Raw genomic sequence first — 25,987 nt, 5'->3', positions numbered from 1 at the left:
CCAGTGAAGACAGTATATGTTCAACTTGTCTGCCATTTCCTTGTCCTCTATAATAAATTCACCCACTTCTGTCTTCAAGGGCCCAATTTTGGTCTTAACTATTTTTTTCTCTTTTCACATACCTAAAGAAGCTTTTACTATCCTCCTTTATATTCTTGGTTAGTTTACCTTCGTACCTCATTTTTCTCCGTGTATTGCCTTTTTAGTTACCTTCTGTTCTTCAAAAGTTTCCCAATCCTCCAGCTTCCCACTTGTCTTTGCTATGTTATACTTCTTCTCTTTTATTTTTATACTGTCCATTACTTCCCTTGTCAGCCACGGTCGCCCCTTACTCGCCTTAGGATCTTTCTTCCTCTTTGGAATGAACTGATCCTGCACCTTCCACATTATTCCCAGAAACACTTGCCATTGCTGTTCCACTGTCACCCTGCTGCGGTATTGTTCCATTGAACTTTGGCCAGCTCCTCCCTCATAGCACCATAGTTCCCTTTGTTCAACTGTAATACTGACACTTCTGAGTTTCCCTTCTCCCTCTCAAATTGTAGATTAAAACTTACCATATTATGGTCACTACCTCCTAATGGCTCCTTTACCTCGAGGTCCCTGATCAAATCCAGTTCATTGCACAACACTAAATCTAGAATTGCGTTCTCTCTGGTAGGCTCCAGTGCGAGCTGTTCTAAGAATCCATCTCGGAGGGACTCCACAGGCTCCCTTTCTTGGGGGCCAGTACCAACCTGATTCCTCCAGTCTACCTGCATGTTGAAGTCCCCCATAACAACTGTAGCATTACCTTTGCGACATGCCAATTTTAACTCTTGATTCAACTTACACCCTACATCCAGACTACTGTTTGGGGGCCTGTAGATAACTCCCATTAGGGTCTTTCTACCCTTAGAATTTCTCAGTTCTATCCATACTGACTCGACGTCTCCTGATTCTATGTACCCTCTCGCAAGGGACTGAATATCATTCCTCACCAACAGAGCCACCCCACACCCTCTGCCCATCAATCTGTCCTTTCGATAGGACGTATACCCTTGAATATTCATTTCCCAGGCCCTGTCCACTTGAAGCCATGTCTCTGTTATTCCCACAACATCATACTTACCAATTTCCAACTGTGCTTCAAGCTCATCCACTTTATTTCTTATACTCCGTGCATTCATATACAATACTTTTAATTCATTACTCCCTTCACCTCCCATATCAATTCCTATTTCACTTGGCCATACTGTACGATCCCTTCTTGAGCTTTCTGCTCTGTTGATTCTGCTGTCTTTCTTAACTTTTCTTATTCTCACTTTCCCTTATCTCCATCCTTATGTTTCCAGATTGTCCCCTCCCCCCCACTACTTAGTTTAAACACACCCGTGTTGCAGAGGCAAACCTGCCTGCCAGAATGCTGGTGCCCTGCTTATTAAGGTGCAACCCGTCCCTTTTGTACAATTCATCCTTACCCCAAAACATACCCCAGTGGTCCAAGAATGTAAATCCTTGCTTCCTGCACCAGTTCCCTCAGCCATGCATTCAGATCCATTATCTCCCTGTTCTTGACCACTCCAGCATGGGGAACTGGAAGCAAACCGGAGATAACCACCCTGGAAGTCCTTCTTTTCAGCCTTCTTCCGAGTTCTCTGAAGTCACACTGTAGAATGTCTTTCCTCTTCTTCCCCACATCATTTGTGCCGACATGCACCACCACTTCCGGATGTTTACCTTCACTCTTGAGGATTCCCTGCAATCGGTCCGTGACGTCCTGGATCCTGGCACCAGGGAGGCAACACACCATCCTTAAATCTCGCCTGTTGCCACAGAAACCCCTTTCTGTACCTCTCACTATGGAGTCCCCTACTACCACAGCTCTGTCTGACATCTGTCTCCTTGGCTTTGTCTCAGCGCCAATTGTTGACTCGCAGACCCGTCCGCCCCTCAGACTGGCACTGTCTTCTGTCCCGACAGCTTCCAGGAGGGAGAACCTGTTTATGAGAGGCACATCTCCTGGGGTCTCCTGTACTTTAAGCATCCTTTCCTTGTTCATCGTCGTCCCCCTTCTCTCTTCCGGTATCCTGGGTGTAACGACCTCACTGTAGGTCCTGTCCAGAGAACTCTCGTTCTCCCAGATGAACCTAACATCATCCAGTTGCCTCTCTAGTGCTGCAACATGGTCCTTCAGAAGCTGAAACTGGACACATTTTCCACAGGTGTAGGAGCCAGAGGCACTATCAGTGTCCCTGACCTCCCACATCATGCACGCAGCACACTGAATCAGCCTAGCGATCATCTCTTCACCACTTCTCACCCTCTCCAACTGTGACGTAGTCACCACTCTCAGCCTCCTCGCCGAAGACTCCTGAGCCAAAGACTCGCACTTTTCTCGCAAGGCACTTCCCTCGACAAGGCTGCTCCCCTCGAGCAAGCCTTACTTATATTAGCTGATAATTTGAGTAATTAGCTTCATCTGCCGCGCCTCCTCCGACGTGGAAGGTCTGTTATTAACAACAAACTCCCAGTTGGCATGGTCAAATTCTGTAATGTGTTGTGTGCCACAGGGATCATTCCTGGGCTTTAATGTTTTATTATTCATATTGATATCTTGGATAAAAGGATTGAAGATGCTGTAAATTTGCTGACAATGTTAATTAGGAAAGTAAGTTGCGTAGAGAGATATGAAGACCATAAGATGTCTCTTTCTCAAAGGGTGGTGAAAGCAGTATCTGGATATTTTTAAGGCAGAAGTGGATTGATATTTTTTTCATAAGGCTTAGAGAATATGCAAATAATTAGAGTTGAGGTTACAACCAGATCACCAATTATTTTATTTGAATGGCAGAGGTGACTGGTGGGACATGGTGGAACAAGACTTCTACTTATTTTCCTGTCAAAAACCTAGGGAATGACCAGCTTTTTGGAATACTTTTGGAACTGTACTCAGCAGCTGACTTTTTGTTTACAGCAATTCTTGTATGGAAAAGGTACAAAATATTTGACATACAATGACTTCATAAATAAGGAATTGGTCCTTTTCTCCAACTCTGACAATGAACGGTCAATTCCTTCACTTGTGGATGGTAAGTCTCTGGGTGTATTGTGTTTTTTTTTAAAAAGTGCAGCCCATGACAAAGGCTTAATATCTCAATGGAATTCTTTAACTTTTAAAATTACCTGAGAATTAGTAAATTATCACCATTCTTCCTTATGATGGTGCCATTTGTGATGGGTAATAGACATTGAAAGAATAAACAGCTATTTTGTTATAAATCTCAGGGACACAAGAAACTGCAAATGTTGGAACTTGTGGCAAATTGCTGGAGGAACTTGTTGATTCAAGTACCGTCTGGTCGATGAAAATTAGCAGTTAATTTTTTATTTGCACTGAGTCCTCCAGCAATTCGTTTTTTGTTCTAAATCTGGTCATATTTTTCAGTTAGAAAATAGAATTGTTGGTAATGCAAGTTATAGGTTGGTACAAGGAAAGGAATTGCATATATTAGCCCATTTTGCAGCTCTTACTGCGGGGGGGGGGGGGGGGGGAAGAAAAGACCTTTCCTTTCAGATTTGTATTTTGAAAGTTCCTGTTGAAGCTGCATTTATCATTCCTTTTCATGGAATTCCCGTAGATGACAAAAACTTTAGAACTTTGCCTATCTTTTGAAAAATATAGTTATCTATAACTTTTTTTTGCTAGTTATCTTAAATCTTATGTAGTACTTGTCCCTCACGCTAGTGTCACTTTTTGCTAAAGGAATGTCTTTAGAAATTGTGTATACCTCTATAACACATAACATCTGGTTGTGAATAGTCTGCATTGTTAATTGGTGCTTGATGCCATTCATCCCGATTGTTCCATAAAATTACCATTACCTTCGTATCTTGGCTATTATGCAGTCAGAATGGGATATGATTACTTAAAAATGGATTTCTCCTAATTTTGGTGCAATAAACATTTACTCAATATAATGCCAGTGCCTGTTTCAATTCCTTACATAAAATCCTGAAAGTGGCCAGAAATATAGTAAAAGCAGTGGAGTGAAGTTTTGTTCCCATAGTTACAGTGTGCTGAAATACCTATCTCAGTAGTTGCATGCAGAACTGCCCTGTTTTTGTCATACAGTTGAATGGGAAGCAGTCATATATAATGCATTCTCCCCACAATATATCTGCAGAAAAGCGGAAATAGCAATCTGTTTCTGGCCACCCCTACTGCTTCCCATGTGTTGGCCTGCTGCAATAGACTCTGGTGCTGCAAATAGCCCCATCTACAACAAGCATAGCATGCAGTTCAGGTGTAAATTTAACAAAAAACAATCATTCACAATTTTCCATTCATGTCACATTTGGCATATGGTGCATGCAAGTGTTCATGCAGCACTTGAGACAGTGATCCCTGGTGATCTTGACCACAACTGCAGAAAATGGCAAAGCAAGAAATTTCACTTTTAACACTGCATTGTAGTTTAAGGTATTTTGATTATCTTTTTTTAAAAAAAAATCTCCTTTAATTACAAGGCATGAAGCCTGGTCAACGAAAGGTTTTATTTACCTGCTTCAAGAGGAATGATAAACGTGAAGTCAAGGTCGCTCAGCTAGCTGGTTCTGTTGCTGAGATGTCAGCCTATCATCATGGTGAGGTAAGATGCTATTTGTTAACCGGTATGAATAGGTATTTAATGTCCATTGTCTAATTATTCATGATTTTAGAATTTAACATGTGAATGTTGTAGTTTTGTGCCATGCATCATATCGTAAAAACAACAGATTTTATTTTCTATATTGATTTCTTGCACTTCAGTGGATTATAAAATAACTTCGTAGTTTTTGCCTTTCCATGCTATGTCAGAGTTGAATGGTGGCTTCCTTCAAAATTTCCAGAAGACACTTTTTCCCTATTTTGTTTGGTAATTTACAGTAGGATCGTCTACTGAAGTTAAAATCCCTTGTGTAGATTTTATCTGCAGTGTCATGGGTCGCTTTAGAGTGAATTTTTTCAAGAACAAATGTTTAGTATGTGTTAGGTTGCTGACATGACGGATTATTCAGAGATATCCTTGCCCTATTTTAAACTATTGTATGTAGCAAATACATAAACTATCACCTTGATCTCCTTGGTCCATTCTCAAGTACCATCTGTGCTTAACCATTAGTGCTTAGTTTGAAGGTTAAATAATACAGCGCTGTATTATACTGGCTAATAATTTAGCATTATCATTGAAAACTCACTTTTGAAGGCTGTGGAAATTAAAGAACTGTGAGGTTAATTAATGCAGGGACTGCAGCGATTCAAGAAGAAAACCTTGTGGCAACTAGAGTGAAAGATGCACATGATTGGTAGGTTTATGGAACCCCTGAAAACGAATAAACCATTTTCTGATTAAAACACAACTCTTCAGGGAATGTTATGATTTCAGTGTCAGCATTTGTAAACTCCAAATTGTCCAAAATTAAACTTCGGGAAGCAAAGCTCTTTTCAACCCTTTTTGCAACAAAAAGAAAAAAAGATAGATATGACTGTCCTTGAGACATTCTGCTGCACAATTGCACACTAAGTTGTATAAACTATATGCTCAGAATGAACATCTTTAAATCCATTTGAATACATATTCTCAAGTAGTACATCTTAATGAAAGCAATAATGGGGGTATTAAGATATATAAATGTTATTGAAAATGTATATTTGATTATTCTATAATGCTTTTTAAAGTCTAAATAATATTCAGGCAGCAATGGAAAATATCATGAATGAAATAAGCATTTTGAATTCACTCCATTGTATTAACTATGCTTTGTAATCTCATATTACAGTATCTATTACATCACATATTTTAGGCAAATTGAGCTGTAGATCCTTAAGGTATTAACTATAGTCCAATGAGCTGTGTGCTTTGAAATATAGAATTTATTAAAGTACACTTCAGAGTTACTGTTCATAATGAGGTTTAGTTGCGTGGAAACATGTAAAAATTATATCTCGATTTCAAGATATTTAATCCAAAACTCAATCAGATCTTGTGTCAAATTTCTATCGTACTTTGTTAACTGCTGAATTGATTGATATTTCTAGGTATCCCTTATGATGACAATTGTTGGATTAGCTCAGAACTTCACAGGCAGCAATAATATCAATCTTCTGCAGCCAATTGGTCAATTTGGTACGAGACTTAATGGTGGCAAAGATGCTGCAAGTCCTCGATACATTTTCACTATGCTCAGGTTTGTGCCTTCATAATATTTGCAGGTAGTAATTTGATCTGATTGATAATTGTATTTTTATTGAAGAGTAAATATATAGTTGATTAGGTGTGGCTGAACATAAATAGGGTATGGTTGATAAGAATAGAGTGCATATTTGGAGTACTCAGAAGTTTTCTCAATCCTAAACAAGCCCCAAAATATTTGTTTCAGAAAGATGTCTTAGGAACACAGCCTGTGGATTTGAATCAAAGTACCAAAAGTATCTAATAACCAGAAAGAACATTTGTAGAGGAGTTTCTTAAAAAGGGCAATTTGGAAGTGGCCCAAATATGCTGGTTTTAAAATGCATATGTTGGACAAAATAGAGCCAGAAAAGCCTGCTTGGAGTAGGAAAAGCGCAGAACCAAGAATGCAATATATCATCCATCACAAAATGTTACTATATGATTGTCTATGACACCATGAGATTGGATCTCGCTTGGAACCATAGCAAAAAGAGGAGGGAAGCCAAGCTGAATGGTGTGAGGGTAGTTGTGGTGTCAAGACCACAGTGAATATCAAGGATAATGGCCTAGAAATTCATGGTCCTGTCCCTTGAAAATTCAGGGGCATTTAAGGCTCCAATAACTTTTATATTTGTAGTATTTTCTTTTGTGTGAATATAGTCAGCACAATTATTTTAGAGTATTTTTTAGTGCATTTCATGAGGTGTAGTTAAAGATGACACTTTAGAGATTGAAATGTATTGTAAGTTGTCAAAATTATCTTTGTATTAATTTCCATGAATTGTGATTGTGATCAAAATTTGTTTCCTTTAGTCCTTTGGCCCGGCTCTTGTACCCAGCCGTGGATGATAATCTCCTGAAGTATCTGTATGATGATAACCAGCAAGTGGAGCCAGAGTGGTACATCCCTATTATTCCTATGGTGCTCGTGAATGGTGCTGATGGTATTGGCACAGGATGGGCTTGCAAAATTCCCAATTATGATGCAAGAGAAATTGTTAATAATATCAGGCGTTTGCTGGATGGAGATGATCCAGTCCCTATGGTAGGAGAACAATTACTATTATCCTCTGCTCGTATCTGTATTTGTATACTGTTTTAGGAAGTTTATTGGAAATAATTTTGCAATTTTTTTAAATGATAATTTAAGTTGATCAACAGAATTATTCTATAATAAAGGCAAACCATAAATCTTATTCTTACAGAGCACCCAAATGTAAATTCTTCTAATGCCTGTGTTGGATTGTTTCTCTCTAGCTTCCTAATTACAAGAACTTCAAAGGAACAATTTTTGAGTTGGGTGCCAATCAGTATATGATCAATGGTGAAATCTCGGTGTTGAATGCCACCACAGTAGAAATTTCAGAGCTACCTGTCAAGACCTGGACTCAGGTAATTTTTGTTGGTTTTTTATTGTTAAACTGTAGTATAAACTTTATGTGGAAATACCTTTATATGTTAAGGAGTATTTTATTTACTGAGATACATCATGGAATAGGACATTCAAGCTGCACCGCCCTGCAGCCCAGATTTAACCCTAATCTAATCACGGGACAATTAACAACCTAGCTGGTATGTCTTTGGACTGTGACGTACAGAGAATCCTTACAGAGGATGCTGGGATTAAACTCTGATGTCCCAAGCACTAATAGTGTCGTGCTAACTACTATACTACCATGGTGTCCCGATTACATTTTATTATCTGCTTTTTGTGTCGTAGTCATACTTTATTGATCCCGGGGGAAATTGGTTTTCAAATGATTCATAGATTCTGCAACTGGTTTTTGGCTTGTGGACAACTAGGGAAGAGAGAAAATATTAAGACTTGATCTACAAGTCACTAATATTGGGGGTTTGGCATGTTTTGATCAAGGAATTGCAAAGGATTACTTTTTGTTTTTAATTGTGTGGGTTTATTTTTGTGTCTGTAGGTGTACAAAGAGCAAGTACTTGAACCAATGTTGAATGGAACAGACAAGACTCCATCATTGATCACTGACTATAAAGAGTATCACACTGATACTACTGTGCGTTTCATAATAACAATGACCGAACAGAAGCTGGCCGAAGCTGAGTTAGCAGGATTGCATAAAGTCTTCAAACTGAATGTCCCTCTTACATGCAACTCAATGGTAAGGTAATTTATAGTAAACTCGAGTATAATGCAAAATGGTATATGGATGCTTTCATGCTAGTGCCCATGCTTGTACACTAGATGGAGCTTCAGAATCTGCATCACTTTTTAAATATTTCAGGTTGCCCTTCTGTTCCTGTTGCTGCAGGCATGTCTCAATGTTAACTTGTCTAGATTGGGGCATTTGACCCAAGCTGACCTTGTTTAACTATACAGATGGGGTCGCGTGCAGGGCACACTATGCAGTTTTAATTGAAAGCCTGAAGAAAGGGACGTTGATTAGATTCTCATGAGGTAAAGGGATTATTCGAAAGCGATTGTTTACTAGCGGAAACGTGCTGTTAAATCATCTAATTTTAATTTGTAGTCTTTGTGGATTAGGAGGTGGGTTCCAATGTAGGCATTAGAAGAATAAGGTTTATGGTTTAGCTTTAATGTTATAGTACAAATCAGTTGATAGATTTAAGTTATTATAGATTAAATAAAATAATTGCAAAATTCTTTCCAATAAATTTCTTAACAGTATACAAATGTAGACACAAGCTTCCTTTGCAAATTTATTTGCAAGATCCACCCAATATAATTACTGAGGACCAATAGTGTGGGATTTCTTATATCAGACAGGTAATATATTTGCCCACTTCAAGTGAGGAAATTGTAGTAAAGAGGCCTGGCTATTAGTGCTGTCTGGGACTGGGTTCCCAGATTTATTGGCTGCACCATAATTTTATGTGATTTATACACATTACATCTTCTCTCCACTTCGAATCTGAAGGACAAGAAACTGAAGACCAATACTTGTGGTATTAATGCTTTGAGGGGAAAATGAGCTTTGTTATGGGGTTAAATGGGGAAGTCTTTTGGAAATAGGTGGATGGAAAATCTCTCTCAAACTAGTTATTTTTCTAACAACAAACACATAATTGTTGCAGTAGGTTAGCACACTAGGCAGTCATAGCTGCAGTGATTGTTGGTCATTTAATTTTAGTTTTCTATTCTCTTTAGGTGTTATTTGATCATGTTGGTTGTCTGAAAAGGTATGAAAATGTACAAGAAATACTGAAAGAGTTCTTCGACTTAAGGTTGAAATATTATAGTTTAAGAAAAGATTGGCTTGAGGGATTTTTGGGAGCAGAATATGGAAAACTAAGCAACCAAGCTCGTTTCATCTTGGAGAAAATTGAAGGCAAACTGATCATTGGTAAGTCTTAAATTGCCCACACCTTTACTTACAAGCAATATTTATTTTCATTTTGTCATTGGATATTTCAATGACTATGCTTAGATGAATTTCTGAAACCTGATTAATTTTAGTTTAAGTCCAGGAATATTTAAAAAGAATCTGAGAATAACTAGGAATCAACTTGGTGGCAGAATGTGCTTAGTTTAATGATGCTTTATGAAAGGCAAGATTTCAACACATTTCCTTTAGCATTATATTAGTCATTATGATAATGTTTAGATTTATTAAACATTGAGGTCATTCATGAACATTACTGCCTTATTTGACTTCACTATATAAGTTTACACCTTTGTTACATTTGTAATGTGTCTGAAGGACATCCGATTGCTATCCATATAAACATTTTGTTGAAACCAAAATAGAACTGGGACAGAGTTCTCAGCAAAATCTAGCAGGCACTTCTCTAACATGTGTACAACAATGATTTACGTTCAGTTTGCACTAACAGTTCAGTATTCTGAGGCACGTGACAGGAACACAATTAGATAAATATTAATATTAAGACACAATATGAACATTAGAATAGAAGCCTAAACTCAAGGTCAAAGACTCAAGCTTTATAGACCATCTTGGAGGAGAGAATATAATGGGTATATCTTAGAAATCAGTCTAACACAGGTGAGGTGGAAACGTAATTGGGAGAATAAATCATTTGAGCAAGAACTCGTTGATTAAGGAAAACCATTTTTAAACAAGCTATAGAGTTTTTGATGAGGTGATGCGAAGGATCAGTGAGAAATATGCATTTGATCGTGTTTGTGGAGTTTCAAAAGGCTGCTAGTAGGCTTTCCATCAAGATTGAAGCACGTAGAATGAAAGGCATTCAAAAGGAAAATGGAAAAGTACTTTAAAGGATTTCTAGGACTGATCTGAGAGTGGTGAAAGGGGCTAAAAGGACTGACCTGGTATCAACCTGAAATGGACTCAGTGGATTGAATGGCCTTCCATGCTGCAAACCACTTCTGTTGGTATTTTATTAAAAATCTTATTCGTTTATTTATTTTGCTTCTTTATAGAAAACAAGCCAAAACGCGAATTGATTCAATTACTTCTTGATCGAGGTTACGATTCAGATCCCGTAAAAGGGTGGAAAGGATCTCAGGAAAAGGTGATAGAAGAGTAACAGGAGTTGTTTTGAACTGTTTGAACATTGATAATTTTAATGTTTTTGTAATTACTCACAAGTAGAACTAAAGTTGAAACATAATCATTTACAATTGCTGTGAAACTTGTATTTGCATTGTTGTATTTCAGACAAAATTTGATGAAGGATATTGGGAGAGAAAGGAAAAGCCTAATTTTTTTTCTTCTTCTTGAACATTATAAGAGGAAAGTGAGATGGTGAAATTTAGGAAAGGAGATCGAGCAAGGATTCCAGCAGTCCAGGCAATAACTGAAGAATTCAAAAATCCTTGAAGATTTCAGACTGCAGAATATTACGGGAATGCAGAAAAGCATGACTTGGAAAACCAGGCACCAATATTAAGCCAGCGAGTATAGGCAAATGATTTGGCGGGGGGGGGGGGGGTCAGTGCAAGTTAGAATAGAGAGATCAGGTATTCAAACTAACCTGAGGTTATAGGGAAAGCAAGATGTGAAAGGTGAATTGGGTCACATTAAGAGGTCAGTGAAGCTGTTACAAGATTTTAGCAGTGATAACCCAAGACAAAAATTGAGATGATATGGAGATGAATTGGGTGAAAGTATGGACAATGACAGTAAGAGATGGCTGCCCATCTTGGTAGCATCAACTAGTATGTCAAAGACAGTTAAGCCTGAACCTCTACCTTTATTTACTTGTTATATTTTTAGAAATGCTTTTACAGTACATTTTAATCGTGATGCAGAATTGATTGGACAATAAAAAAAATCATTCAGATCTGTTAATATGTGTGTGTGTGTGTGTGTAAAGAATTCAGGAGTCCATATAGGGTATGTAACATTTATTTACAAAACTAGATTTCAATTCTTTGAAGATTAGTTTTTTTGAACTGATTATGCAGGTAAATAATACATTTTGTGGGAATTCAGTTGCTTTATAATGGTAGGTAGATAATGATGCAGAATAATTCTGCAGCTCAGTGGTACCAAGCCCCAGGAGAACGCATAGTTTTGCTGATAAACGGCTATAGTTTAAGGCTTTGCAGACCCAAAGAAAATGTCGAGAGAAGGAACTTGTGCATTTTCTTCCCAAATTCACAAGAATTTAGAAATGTAAATTTGTGTTTTTTTTAAGCCATTATTTGCAAAGTTTAAGGTAGCAGTTTCTAACTTCAGCTAGGTTTGAGGGAAATCCTTCACTTTTTAAAAATGTTGTATCTTAAATGTAACCAGGGCTGCCTAGCTTATTTCTGGAATAATAAATTTTAATTGCTTGTTGACAGGGGCAAGAATCTGAGCTGGAAGATACAGAAGAGGAGGAAGAAGCAACCACTTCTGGTCCAGATTTCAATTATCTTTTGAATATGCCCATGTGGTATCTGACAAAAGAAAAGAAAGATGAATTGCTCAAGCAGAGAGATGTCAAAGTAGGTTTCTACAGGTTCAAGGGGCTTGATACCAAATATTAATATGAAATTTTGTATTTGGAAATTATATTGTCTCAAATCAGTGTTTTCAAACCTTCAGCTACTATGAGACTTCTGCATTTGTTTCTAATTTTTATTGGTTTTAAATGTACTGTATATAAACTTGTGAAACCATTTATCTTAAATTGGCAGGAAGCATGAATGCACTTTTAGCTAAATTGGGGAAAGATGGGTAAGAAGGTATTGAGCCTTCTGCAATGATGGTTTCCAGTAGGGAAAGATAGGATCACTGATATAGTATTAGTTTTGGGAGTTGGGGTTAATGCTGTCTGAATTTGATGTAATGCTTTGTTTGAAATTCTGATTTATTTTCTTTAGGAGAGGGAATTAAAAGGTCTGAAAAAGAAAAGCCCTGAAAATTTGTGGAAGGAAGATCTGGCAGCTTTTATTGAGGAGCTTGAGGTAATTGTTTTTGATTGGTGATGTATGGTTTATTTTGGTGTTTGAGATTACCCTGTAATTTTTCTCAGGCCTGCTTTTGTTTTGAGGCATACTAATATAGACATAACACAATTTCAACTGACCTTCACTGCACTGCTTGAAGTTCATGATTGCAGCCTGTCCAATCAGCTGTCTACAAGCCAAGCCTCCAGCCTCTTAGGTGATTTCCTTCACATTCTGTGCCTGAGGCCGATACTCATTGATGTCTTTGATATGGACGCCAAGGTAGGGTAACGGTTAGTGCAATGCTATTATAGCTTAGGACGTTCCGAAGTTCAGAGTTCAATTCCAGTGCTTTTCTGTAAGGAGTCTCTGTACATCCACCCTGTGGAATGTGTGGGTTTTCCCCAGGTGCTCCAGTTTCCTCCCAAAGTCCAAAGACCTACTGGGTAGGTTAATTGGTCATTATAAATTGTCCCATAAATAGGTTGAGGTTAATTGGGGTCATGGGTTTACTGGGGCAGCATGGGTCGAAGGGCCAGAAGGACCTAATCTGAGATGTATCGATGAACAGATGCACCCTTCTCTTACTAAACTTCATATCTTTATGGCGTCATTTGAAGAACCTTTGAGGATTCCCTCATTTTTACAGAAATAGACTCCATAATCAATATTGCAATATCATCTCTTTTACATTTCCCTACCCTCCAATGTGCCTAAAGTTTTGATGACCAGGGATGTTGAGTTGCAAGTTCTGCCCTTGTATTCATGACTGTTTGATAGCAACACTAATCAAAATATTATGTTCCCACATACTCATCAATTCTGACTTATTCTGTACATTAAAATAGATAATTTAGCTTTACATTTTCACCCATGTACTCTTCAGTTAACTGGACTTGGTGAGTTCTCCTTTTGTGTTTTCCCCCATCCCCAAACAGTACAAAAGCTGTATCTCTCATTCCTCTGCCATCTTGGTTTAAACTGTCCCCAAAAGTTTCCTTGACTGCTTCTCTTCCTCTGTCACCCATTCCTCTTTTGGCCACCAGTCTGACTCATACCAGTGGGTCACTGTTCAGTGGCCATTGTTCAGAAGTTCTCATATTGTAGGTCTTTCTCATCAAAGTCCTGTCACTTGCCCAAACCCACACTCTTGAGATAAACCCTGTAGCATCCAACAAGCTAGCATTGAAACCTTTCATCAAATAAGTTCACATAACATTGCTTGTCTGTCTTTTCACTGAAGAGATCTGTTTTAACTTTTCAAAACGATCTGTTTCCATTCAGCGTGTGGAGATCCAGGAGAAAGAAAATGAGATGGCTCACATTGGTAAGGCTGTTAAAAGAAAAGCTGGTAAGGGTAAAGTAAGAAAGCTGCAGTTGGAGGAAACCATGCCATCTCCCCAAGGCAGAAGGATTGTCCCTAGAGTTACTACTGCCATGAAGGCAGAGGCCAGCAAAAAGGTTATCAAGAAAAAAGGAAAGGTGAGCATACACATTTGTAGTGCCATAGTTTAAGGTAAAGTTTAACTTTTTAACTTGTACTTAAGGGATTCAAAAATGTAAGTGCATTACCATAAACACAGTTGCTATTATAAATGGGCCCTGGTGCTGACAACATTGTACCAAAAAACATGAAATTTGTATATAGTATGAATATTACATGTTTTACCAGTATTAATTACCACATTAAGTATATGTAAAGATTGTCACTGAAATAGCCCACTTAAATTCTGACCTTGATTCTGTTCTTCCATATGCATTGATTACGACAATGTACTAATGCTACTCTGACCTTTATTCAACTTATAAAAATCAGTGAGAGCTGTAAAGGGTAAACTATAAAATACAAAATGTCATGATATGAATACAGGGAGTAAAGGAGGGGGCTTAGGACAGAGCCATGAGTGCAATTATTTTATCCTCCATTATGATGTGCTAGTTAAATATAATTATTCATGTATTTCAAAATTAAAATTCTGGAGCAATAGGAAGCTTGATGCTTCATACTACTTTATACTTTATTGTCGCCAAGCAATTGGTACTAGAGCATATAATCATCACAGTGATATTTGATTCTGCGCTTCACACTCCCTGGATTACAAATATTAAATATTAAAAATAGTTAAAATTAGTAAATATTAAAAATTTAAATTATAAATCATAAATAGAAAATAGAAAAATGGGAAGTAAGGTAGTGCAAAAAAACCGAGAGGCAGGTCCGGATATTTGGAGGGTATGGCCCAGATCCAGGTCAGGATCTGTTCAGCAGTCTTATCACAGTTGGAAAGAAGCTGTTCCCAAATCTGGCCGTACGAGTCTTCAAGCTCCTGAACCTTCTCCTGGAGGGAAGAAGGACGAAAAGTGTGTTGGCTGGGTGGGTCATGTCCTTGATTATCCTGGCAGCACTGCTCTGACAGTGTGCGGTGTAAAGTGAATCCACGGACGGAAGATTGGTTTGTGTGATGTGCTGCGCCATGTTCTCAATCTTCAGCTTCTTCCGCTCTTGGACAGGACAACTTCTATACCAGGTTGTGATGCACCCTAGAAGAATGCTTTCTACGGTGCATCTATAAAAATTAGTGAGTGTTTTAGGGGACAGGCCAAATTTCTTTAGTTTTCTCAGGAAGTAAAGGCGCTAGTGGGCCTTCTTGGCAGTGAACTCTGCTTGGTTAGACCAAGTCAGGTCATTTGTGATATTGACCCCGAGGAACTTAAAGCTTTTGAGCTGTTCCACTTGCACACCACTGATGTAAATTGGGTTGTGCGGTCCGCTACTCCTTCTGAAGTCAACAACCAATTCCTTCGTCTTGCTGACATTGAGGGATAGGTTATTGTCTTCACACCTTGCCACCAGGTTCTTAATTTCCTCTCTGTACTCAAACTCATCATTACCCAAGACACGGCCTACAATTGTTGTGTCATCATATTGAGTTTGAACTTTTCATTTGAACCCAAGGAGGTGCTCACTGCTTGTAATTCAGACTGTCTTATTTGTATGTACAGTATATTAAATGTCTTGTTTCATCAGTTGCAGTTATATATGTGTGTTGCTAAACTAACCTTGCAGACCATAGTGGAGAATGATTCAAAATTCCACTTGGCCTTGGATATATTATTTTATGGAACTGAAGTATAAGGTTCTTTAATGACAGTTATTTCTCAACTCTTAAAAATTTCAGTATCTGTTTTTTAAACTTTGCTTCACAGGGTGAAACAGATTCGCTTGCTGCTAAGATGGAATTTGATGATAAAGAAGAAAATTCTCTTGAACATGCAAGCCTTGCAGATAGACTGATTAAAAAAGCACAAGCAGGTATGTTTCTCATGTTATTTGATCAACATTATAGGCATCCGTTAGTCTCATGAGACCATGGATTTGCGCCTTGAAATGTTTCCAGGGTGCAGGCCTGGGCAAGGTTGTATGGAAGACCAGCAGTTGCCCATGCTGCAAAGTCTCCCCTTTCCACGCCACCAATGTTGTCCACGGGAAGGGCATTAGGACCCATACAGCTTGGCATCGGTGTCGTTGCAGAGCAATGTGTGGTTAAGTGTCTTGCTCAAGGATACACACGCTGCCTCAGCCAAAGCTCGAACTAGCGACCTTCAAATCACTAGACCGACGCCTTAACTACTTGGCCATGCGCCAACACAACATTAATCAAACTTAAAGAACTACTTTTGCTACACTCAGATGAAAAGGGGTGCAAACTTGTTTTCTGTCACTCTACTGAGTCCTGTGTATTCCTTATTCAGAAATTGGGGAAAGAGTGATTCCATGATTGTGCAAAATTATAAAGGAGTTGTAAAGCCATGATGTGTTGCAGCAGATTTTTTTAATAAAGAGACTAATGTTTCCATGGTGGAACTTGAATTTGTGTTACAGTGACTGATCTCCATTACAGTTAGTAGAGTAACTTAGCCACACCTATGATGGGAACAAATTTTTTGACCTATCCAATGTATTGTCCATTTTAGTTTGCACATGAATACTGGCTTAGTTTCTGTTGTCCCCTCCCATTTGCTTTGTTCTTTACTTAATTTTGTTAAATGTTTGAGGTGTTCGCCACTTCTCAATCAGCAGCTTTCATGATATTTTGCAAAAGATTCTGTGTAAGCGAAGTGTTTCTCCTCTGATTAAAATTAAAACATGTTAGGTATTGAGTGACTCTAGTGCAACTTATTTTGGCTGTAATTTTCCTTATTATTTCTGTAACGTGCATTACTTTTGTATCTTTTACAGGCCACTTGTGTACCTGAAATTAAAATACTTTTTATGACATTACACATTTTTTGCCTATATGAAATATGATTGTTTCTTGTTGGCTTAGCATTATTCAAATGTAATCAGTCACTACCTGGGATAATCAGCCATGGGCTCCTGATGGGATTTCATTGAATAGTCTCTCTTCCTTGCTTAGGGCCCAAGACTATGCTAATGGCGCAGAAGCAGACAAAACTTCAGTTTAAACCTCTTGAACAAAAGAAAAAGAACCCTTGGTCTGATTCAGAGTCAGAATCAGACATTGATTCGGAAACTGTTGATCTTCCTCCCAGAAAAAAACCACAAAGGGCGACAGGTAGAGTCTTTGAATTTGTATTCATGCTAGATATTTCAAATTCATAAGAGGACAGCATTTTAAAGATTGGTATTAATGGTAAATACTGGTTTATCTATACAGTCGGCCCTCTGTATCCGCTGATTCAACCAACTGCGGATCAAAAATACTGTACAAGTATCCCCCATTATCCAAAAGTAGAGCGTTCCTATGAAAGCTTTCGTAAGCCGAAATGGCGTAAAACGAAGAAGCAATTACCATTAATTTATATGGGAAAAATTTGTGAACGTTCCCAGACCCAAAAAATAACCTACCAAATCATACCAAATAACACACAAAACCTAAAATAACACTAACATATAGTAAAAGCAGGAATATGCTACTAGCAGAACCAATAGTAACATCGGCAGCTTTCAAGATTCTTTCTCTCTGCGTGTAAATAGTACGAATGGTGGACTCGGGCAAGTTCAACGCACGCACAATGTTTTTATTTCATTTACCACGATCAAAATGCTTAATTACGTCCAGTTTTACGCTAAGCGTAACACCCTTACAAGCTCTCTTAGGCTTTTATATAAGGGACTTGAGCATCCATGAATTTTGGTATCCGCGGGGGATCCCGGAACCAATCCCCCGCAGATACGGAGGGTCGACTGTACTAAAATGTAAAAGATTGCTATAATATTTCAGCTAGGGAGAATGGCATGAGGCATGCAGATCAAGTGATTGTAGGGTAGTAATACATTTACTGATGAAATGCAAAGAAACCCGGAAGAGTGAAATTGAGCTGTTTTCTTTTTCCTCAGTGATATTTGCCATAAAATGCATTTCAATTAGAATTGAATGGATATTTTGTCACATTGGCTATCAAGTAAGGTAACCAAAGTGCTTAGTGATTAAATTTTTGTGGAAATATGGCAGCTGCGGAGTGTTACTGACAACCCTGGAACCATATAGTCTGCTAATTCCTTCAATGAAGGTGAAAATTGACTAAAAGATATCTTGCAGATCTTTCAAATGTTGAGCAACTCGCCTTGTATCTCTAGTATTTCCCTTTATCGAACAATTCCATTATTTAATTCTTCAGTAGTCATATTAAAATGAACTGTTTTAAGTTTTTTTATTTTTTAAAGGTAAAAAATAATTCTCAATAAAATATCTTTAAAGAATAATAGTATAGAGTTGGCAATTATGAATGTATGTGTGTTTTTAATCTGCATTAGTGCACAGTGAAGCAAAGTCACTGACAAGTACCATTGACAGCCTTTAATTCCTTGTTTCTTATCTGTTATACATATTTTCCAGTTAAAAGATAATTGAGTAATCTAGATAGAAATACAAGTTGTATCTAAAAGGCACTGTAAGCTTTTCTTATCAAAATCATGCTTATTGCTGCAGCTCATTCCTTTCAAAGGTCTTAAACTGTGGCATATTCCATATCAAATTACTTTTTCTGTGGTTTAGATTTGTAATCTTAACATAATTACTTTTAAACATTGGCATCCTGCACTATGGTTTTTAACAATTCAGTTTCAAATTCTGAACTTCAAAGCTTGTATCACTGTCAAGTATTCGTATCTTTGATTCTTTCCAGACTTGTGATACTTTATTTTCATTTTCCTACCAGCTTCAAAGGTGAAGTATGTTCTTTCATCAGATGATGATGATGTTGGAATGAGCAGTGAGAGCGATGATGAATTTCATATTTCTGACAGTGACTCGGAGTTTCCAGCTCCAAAAGCAAAGCATCCCTCTAAGTAGGTGTAAAATTAAATTTTAGAAGTTGGTGGACTTGATACCTAGGGACTAGAAATCCCTTTTTTTTATGTATTATTATGTGGTAACTATAATCTCTGTTGCATACAGGAAAGTTCAGTCAAAGGCTTTGGTTAAAACTGTTCCCCGTGCAAATAAATTTTTGCAATCTACAAAATCATCTTCCAAAGCATGTAAGTTTTTTCATGTTAAAGCATTTATTTTGATGAAAGGTTTGAAGCATTATAAATGCTTCAGTGGTTATATTTCCAAATGTGTAAAAGAATCATACATAACACAGGACATTTGATCTTAAAACTGCTATATATCTGAGGTATAAAATTGCTTATTGAATTGCAAAACAGTCTGAATAGTTTACATAAGAACGTGAGATATGGTAGCAAGATAACACCATTCAACCTTATGCTTTCGATCTCGTTCAAAATCATAGCTGGTCTTTTACACTAGTGCCACTTACCTTGATTCCTTCTAAATCTAAAATTCTGATCTTTTCTGTACTTATACTCAGCCATTGGGAATGTATGGTCCTCTTTGGTAGTAAATTCCAAAGATTTGCCAAGCTTTGGATGAAGAGATTGTTTTTCATCTTTGCCCTGTATTGCTGACCCCTGTTTAACGAACAGGAAAGCAATACATTGTGTTATAAAAGATATTTCTTGATAAATTGGGCTCTTATGATTGACACTCTTGTGGTGAAATAGCAATGACATTTGGCACATAATACTGCTAAAACAGAATAAGGAAACTAAAAGTGGTAAAGGATGGGGAAAAATTAATTGCAGAAACATTGGCTTAATGTTGAAGTTATTGCACTTATAGAGTGTCTGCATTTCGATAAAAGCAAATTCAACTGCTGTGGCACAGGATGCCAGTAAGACTGCCTGTGGGGGTGGGGAAGTTTTTTTAAGTGTACATGTATTGTATCTGATGTATTGTTAATTTTTCATTACATTTAGTTGTAAACTCTTGAGTATTCATATGAATACCATATACTTGTTTTTGTTGCCACTGATTTTATAAACGTTGAACATTGCACTGCAGATTGGTAAGTACTTGGTTCCTTGATTCCTTGCAATGGCATTCCTTGGGTTCACCAATGGGATAATCATTTCATCTACCCTCAGGACGACATATTGACTTAGTAATGAGCACAAGGTGTTTCATAGAATAAGTAGAACCAGGAAATTTAAAAGTTCATAATGAAGCGATATTAACTTCAAACTGCGATATAAGTGTATTAGACTGTAAGATATAGGAGCATAATGTTCGGCACAACATTGTGTATTGTGCTGTAGGTTTTCTGTGTATCTAGAATTAGGCCATTTGGCCCATTGAGTCTGCTCTGCCATTACATCATGGCAGATCCATTTTCCCCCTCAGTCCCAGTCTTCTGCCTTCTCCCCATATCCTCACATGCCCTGACTAATCAAGAATCAATCAACCTCTGCATTAAATATACCCAATGACTTGGCCTCCATAGTTGCCTGTGGTAATGAATTCCACAGATTCACTACTCTGGCTAAAGAAATTCCTCCTCATCTCCATTCTAAAAGGATGCCCCTCTATTTTGAGGCTGAGTCCTTTGTGTTTAGACTCTTTTTTTTCTCCCCCAACCATACGAAACATCCTCTCCACCTCCGGTGTATCGAGGTATTTCAACATTCATTAGGTTTCAATGAAGTCACCTCTCGTTCTTCTAAATTCCAGTGAGTAGAGGCCCAGAACTATCGAATGCTCCTCATATGTCATTCCCAGAATCCCTTTTTGTGAACCCTTTGAACCCTCTTCAATGTCAGCACATCCTTAGATAAGGGGCCCAAACTGCTCTCAATACTCGGTAAGGCCTCACCAGTGCTTTATAAAGCCTCAACATTACATCCTTGTGTTTATATTATAGTCCTCTCAAAATGAATGATAGCATCGCATTTGCCTCCATCATCATTGACTCAACCTGCAAATTAACCTTTATAGAATCCTGCAGGAGGGCTCCCAAGTCCCTTTGCACCTCAGTTTTTTAATTTTCTCTCCATTTGGAAAACAGTCTACCCTTTTATTTCGTCTGCCATGAACATACTCTTCGCCCATTCTCCTAATCTAAGTCCTTCTGTAACCTCTCTACTTCCTCAAAACTACCTGCTCATTCACCTATCTTCATATCATCCGCAAACTTGGCCACAAAGCCATCCATCCTGTTGTCTAAGTCATTGACATATAACATAAAAAGAAATGGTCCCAACACAGACCCCTGTGGAACACTAGTCACTGGCGTCCAACCAGAAAAGGCTTTCTTTAACCCCACTCTTTGCCTCCTGGGTATTGGTTTATATTGACTTTAGAATATAGAACAGTACAGCACAGCAAGAGAAGCAAATCAAAAATACACAAACACTAATCCCCCCCACCGACACAATATCTATATCCCTTCATTTTCCTTACATCCATGTGCCTATCTAAACATCTCTTAAAAGCCTCTAATATACTTGCCTCTATCACCATACCAAACAGTGCATTCCAGGCATCCATGACTGAGTAAGAAAACCTAACACCCACATTCCTCCTGAACCTACACCCTCTCACCTTCAATGCATGCCCTATGGTATTAGATACATCAGTCCAGGGAAACAGATGCTCTGCCTACTCAATCTATGCCTCTCATAATCTTGTAAACATTATCAGTTATCCCCTGAGCCTCCAGCACTCCAGTGGAAAGAATCGAAGTTTATCCAGCCTCTCATGATAGCATGTGCCCTCTAAACCAGGCAGCATCCTGGTAAACCTCTTTTGCACCTTCTCCAAAGCCTCAACATACTTCATATAGTGGGGTGCCCAGAACTGTAGTCAATACTCCAAATGTAGCCTAACCAGAGTTTTACCAAGTTGCGACATAACCTCATGACCTTGAACTCAACTAATAAAAACAAGCATTCCATAAGCCTCCTTAACCATCCTATTGACCCATGTAGTCACTTTCAAGGGGCTATGAACTAGGATCCCAGATCTTTCTGCTCAGCAACACTGTTTAAGGATCTTGCCCTTAACAGTATACTGTCTCCTCGCATTTGCCTTACCAAGGTGCCACACCTCACATTTATCTGCGTTAAACTCCATCTGCCATTTCTCAGCCCATATCTGCAACTAATCTATATTGTACTGTATTCTTTGTCAGTTTTCTACACTATTCACAACTCCACCAATCTTGGTATCATCTGCAAATTTACTAACCACCCATCTATGTTTTCATCCAGGTCACTTGTTTACATTACAAACAGCAGAGGTCCCAGCACAGATCCCTGCAGAATTCCACTAAGTACAGACCTCACTCTCGAATAAGTCCCTTCAACCACTATTCTGTCTTCTATGTGCAAGTCAGTTCTGAATCCAAACAGCCAATTTATCGTGGGCTCCATGCATATTAATCTTCTGGATTAGCCTCCCATGAGGGACTTTGTCAAATGTCTTACTAAAATCCATTTAGACAAACATCCACTGTCCTACCCTCATCAATATCTCTCATCACCTTGTCAAAAAAAAAACTCCCATGACCTTGCCACGCACAGTCATGCTGGCTGTCCCTAATTAGTTCAAGGGTTTCCAAATGCTTATACTATATATCCTATCCCTACGAATTTTCTCCAGCAATTTCCCTACAACTGACCTAAGACTCACCAGTCTATAGTTCCCAGGATTTTCCCTTGTTCCCTTCTTAAACTGAGGTAGAACATTAGCCACTTGCCAGTCCTCTGCAACCTTGCTTGTGGCTAAAGACACGAAGATATGGTCAAGGGCCCAGCAATCGCATTCTTTGCCTTCCTCAATAACCTGGGGTAAATCCATCAGACCCTGGGGACTTGGCCACCTTAATACTCATTAGGAAGCCCAACACTTACTCCTCCTCGACCTCTAATTGCCCTAATGTAGTTACACACTCAGCACTGATCTCCTGGTCCTCCATATCCTTTTCCTTGGTAAATACTGAAGCAAAGTACTCATTATATGCCTCACTCACATTCTCCACATCCAAGCAAATGTTCCTCCCTTTATCCCACCTTCTCCCTAGTTATCTTCTTACTCTTGATGAATGTCTTGGGATTCACCTTAATCCTCTTGCCAATGACTTTTCATGGCCCATCCTGTCTTTCCTAATTCCCTTCTTTAGTTCTTTTGTGACTTTTTTATGCTCATGTGCTTTGTTTGATCCTAACTTCTGAAGCTTTACATACTTTTCCTTTTACTACTTGACTAAATTCATCAGTTCTCTGGACATCCAAGGCTCTCTTATCGTTCCATACCCGTCCGTCCTTATAACGGGAGCATACCTTTCCTGTACTCTGCAATTGATCTTCATTGACTTTTATGATCTTTGACTTGTATTTTCTAAACTATGCATGGTATTTGTAAAATTTCCAGAGCTGCCTAATTACCTTGTTAAACATGATTGCAATGATCAGTCTTCCAGAGCATAATCTGGTATGATACGATACTGATTAATTGGGATTATAATCTTAAACCTGTGTATGCTCAAAATAAAATGATCCATTGAGATAGTAAAAAAATTTTTTTATATTTCTTTTCGCTTTGAGGAAAGTCTTTATGGTGCACATGTATCGAATTTCTTTTTTTTATATTTCTTTTCACTCTGAGGAAAGTCTTTATGGTGCACATGTATCGAATGATCCATTGAGATAGTAAAAAATTTTTTTTATATTTCTTTGAGGAAAGTCTTTATGGTGCACATGTATCGAATTTTTTTAAGATTCAGGACCTTTCTATTAACATAAATATAATGTTTATTGTAATATTTTAATGAGAATTTCTTAAACTATCTTTTTTTGTTACAGCTGAAGAAAACATATTTGATTCACTCTCCTCTGATTCTGATGAGCCTGCTGCAGTGATGCAGTTTGATGTAGCAGATGAAAAAGAAGATGATAAACCTGAAATTACTAAAGCAGCAATCCGGAAACCAGCCCCCAAATCTCTTGGAGACAAAGCAGCACCAAGAAGACGTGCTCTTGGTAAAAAGCCCACCACCACTTCTAAAAAAGGCAAGTGAACCTAAACCAGTACAGATGTGGTATGGCTACAACTACATGGTCGTGCTTGTTTCTTGAGAGAAGTTAGTCCACATCATTCCAAAGCATACTCATTGCCTTGCAATTTTTACACCTGAAATTCATTAATCCTTGTTCTGCAGAGGCTGAATATGTCTATGTTCAACTCGTAAAATCATTTGATTTACTTCTGTTCTCTCTTTTGGGGGCCTCGTCTATCAATAAGCTTCCTTGTGGTACAAACTGTACCCCCCATTCACTCCCAAACTCACAATCCAAGGTTGCTCCCGCCTATCCCATGGTCTAACATCAGGGCTTTGGCTCAGCAGCCGACCTAGGTGCCAACTGTGCACACCATGAGAGACTGGCAGCAGGCCCTTTCCTTGGTCAATTCTCTGGCTCTACACCCCTTGAACTTGTTTTCTTTTGCTCCATTTGTATTGGCACATCGTGCGTAGAATCAGCTCACCTAATTTAGGTGTCAGCAGCAAGTGAAATCTAAGGGCAACGGATACAACTGAGTTGGTAAGTGACAGGACTATGACCATCGTCTCATTTACATACAAGTGTTACTGAATTTCTTAGGCTTTGATTTCCCTTGTCCCTACTATTGGAGAGGAGGTAAAGCTGTTATTATTTGCAGACTTTGCTCAGCTGAACAATTCAGTCAGCAAAATTGGAGTTGTCCTAATTTACATTCTCATTTCCTGGCAGTTCAAGTTGTATTTGCTGTATTGTCACTGTATGGTAACAGAGTAATATTGCACTCAATAACTTGGTCTAAACAAAATGCAATTATTTCCAGATGAGAAACAGCCTTCCATCTTTGATGCTCTTACCAAAAAAAAGGCAGCTCCAAAATCAACTAAGTTGCCTGCTAAAACAAGCATTAACATATCATCCGATGAAGACAGTGCTCCAAAGAAAGTTGTGACTGCTAAGGCTAAAATACCCAAAAGGAAGAAGATTTTTAACTCAGATTCAGAAGATGAATATGGAACCATATGCGTAAAAGCCACTAACAATAAAGTGAGTGTTGATACATTGTTTCAAATTTTATTTTAAAGATAATCAAAAAAGATTATTTAAAATTTAAACATCTTTGAAGTTAACAAAATGGAACTAGTAATATAGGAGTTCATGGATAACAATGAGATTTCTATCATATCTGTATGGTGAGTATGTTTTTAAGGAACTGGGAGGCCAAACGGAGGAGGAGATTATACATTAATTGGTAGAGTCCTTAAGGAGCATTGATATACAAAAGGATCTTGGGGTACAAGTTCACAGCTCCCTCAACATGGCAATAGAAGTACATACATTGACAAGGAGGTGTCATGGTATGCTTGCCTTCATTGTTGGGTATTTGAGTATAAAAGTCCATAAGACATGGGAGCAGAATTAGACTATCTGGCCCATCGAGTCTGCTCCGCCATTCTATCGTGGCTGATCCTTTTTTTTTTATTTTTATCTCCTCCTCAACCCCAGTTCCCGGGCCTTCTCCCCGTAACCTTTGATGCCATGTCCAATCAAGAACCTATCAATCTCTGCCTTAAATACATCCAATAACCTGGCCTCCACAGCTGCAAGTGGCAACAAATTCACCACCCTTTGGCTAAAGAAATTTCTCAACATCTGTTTTGAAAGGGCACCCCTCTATCCTGAGGCTGTGCACAGATGGGAGATGATTTGCAGCTACATAAAAACTTTGGTTAGGCCACATTTGAAGCATTGTGTGCATTTCTGATCACTGCTTTGAAGGAAGGTTGAGGAGGCTTTGGAGAGAATGCAGAAGAGATTCAGCAGGATGTTGCCTGGTTTAGAGAACATAAGCTATAAGGAACTAATACAGAAGTTGAGGGGTTGTATATAAGAATGAGAAACCTTTTCCTTCAGCAGAGGTGTCTGATTGGAGGGCATAGGTTTAAATTAAGGGCTGAGAGATTTGAGGAAAACATTCCTCATCCAGAGGTGGTTGAAACAAAGATGTCTTACAGCCTGCTTTTCAGACACCTAGGAGTAGGCACAAATGCAAGTCAAGACAGTTTGGCTCATTCT

General features: G+C 38.3%; 1 protein-coding gene across 1 annotated transcript in view; it reads left to right on the top strand.

Annotated features, from left to right (window-relative positions):
* Window positions 1-25,987, top strand: part of top2a (DNA topoisomerase II alpha) — a 51,570-nt gene that overhangs the window by 19,632 nt on the left and 5,951 nt on the right. The window contains exons 18-34 of the mRNA XM_072249772.1: window positions 2,957-3,071; window positions 4,510-4,631; window positions 6,062-6,210; window positions 7,011-7,242; window positions 7,455-7,589; window positions 8,129-8,329; window positions 9,337-9,532; window positions 10,591-10,682; window positions 11,959-12,102; window positions 12,481-12,564; window positions 13,831-14,028; window positions 15,754-15,859; window positions 16,965-17,123; window positions 18,730-18,859; window positions 18,969-19,051; window positions 23,717-23,923; window positions 24,735-24,958. Of these exons, the coding sequence (XP_072105873.1) occupies window positions 2,957-3,071; window positions 4,510-4,631; window positions 6,062-6,210; window positions 7,011-7,242; window positions 7,455-7,589; window positions 8,129-8,329; window positions 9,337-9,532; window positions 10,591-10,682; window positions 11,959-12,102; window positions 12,481-12,564; window positions 13,831-14,028; window positions 15,754-15,859; window positions 16,965-17,123; window positions 18,730-18,859; window positions 18,969-19,051; window positions 23,717-23,923; window positions 24,735-24,958 (2,577 nt within the window). The remainder of the gene's footprint in view (window positions 1-2,956; window positions 3,072-4,509; window positions 4,632-6,061; window positions 6,211-7,010; window positions 7,243-7,454; window positions 7,590-8,128; window positions 8,330-9,336; window positions 9,533-10,590; window positions 10,683-11,958; window positions 12,103-12,480; window positions 12,565-13,830; window positions 14,029-15,753; window positions 15,860-16,964; window positions 17,124-18,729; window positions 18,860-18,968; window positions 19,052-23,716; window positions 23,924-24,734; window positions 24,959-25,987) is intronic.

Source organism: Mobula birostris, chromosome X (assembly GCF_030028105.1).
Source record: "Mobula birostris isolate sMobBir1 chromosome X, sMobBir1.hap1, whole genome shotgun sequence".
Lineage (NCBI taxonomy): Eukaryota > Metazoa > Chordata > Chondrichthyes > Myliobatiformes > Myliobatidae > Mobula > Mobula birostris.
The sequence above is the reverse complement of the archived record's forward strand: the minus strand, read 5'-3'. Positions and strand labels throughout refer to the sequence as shown.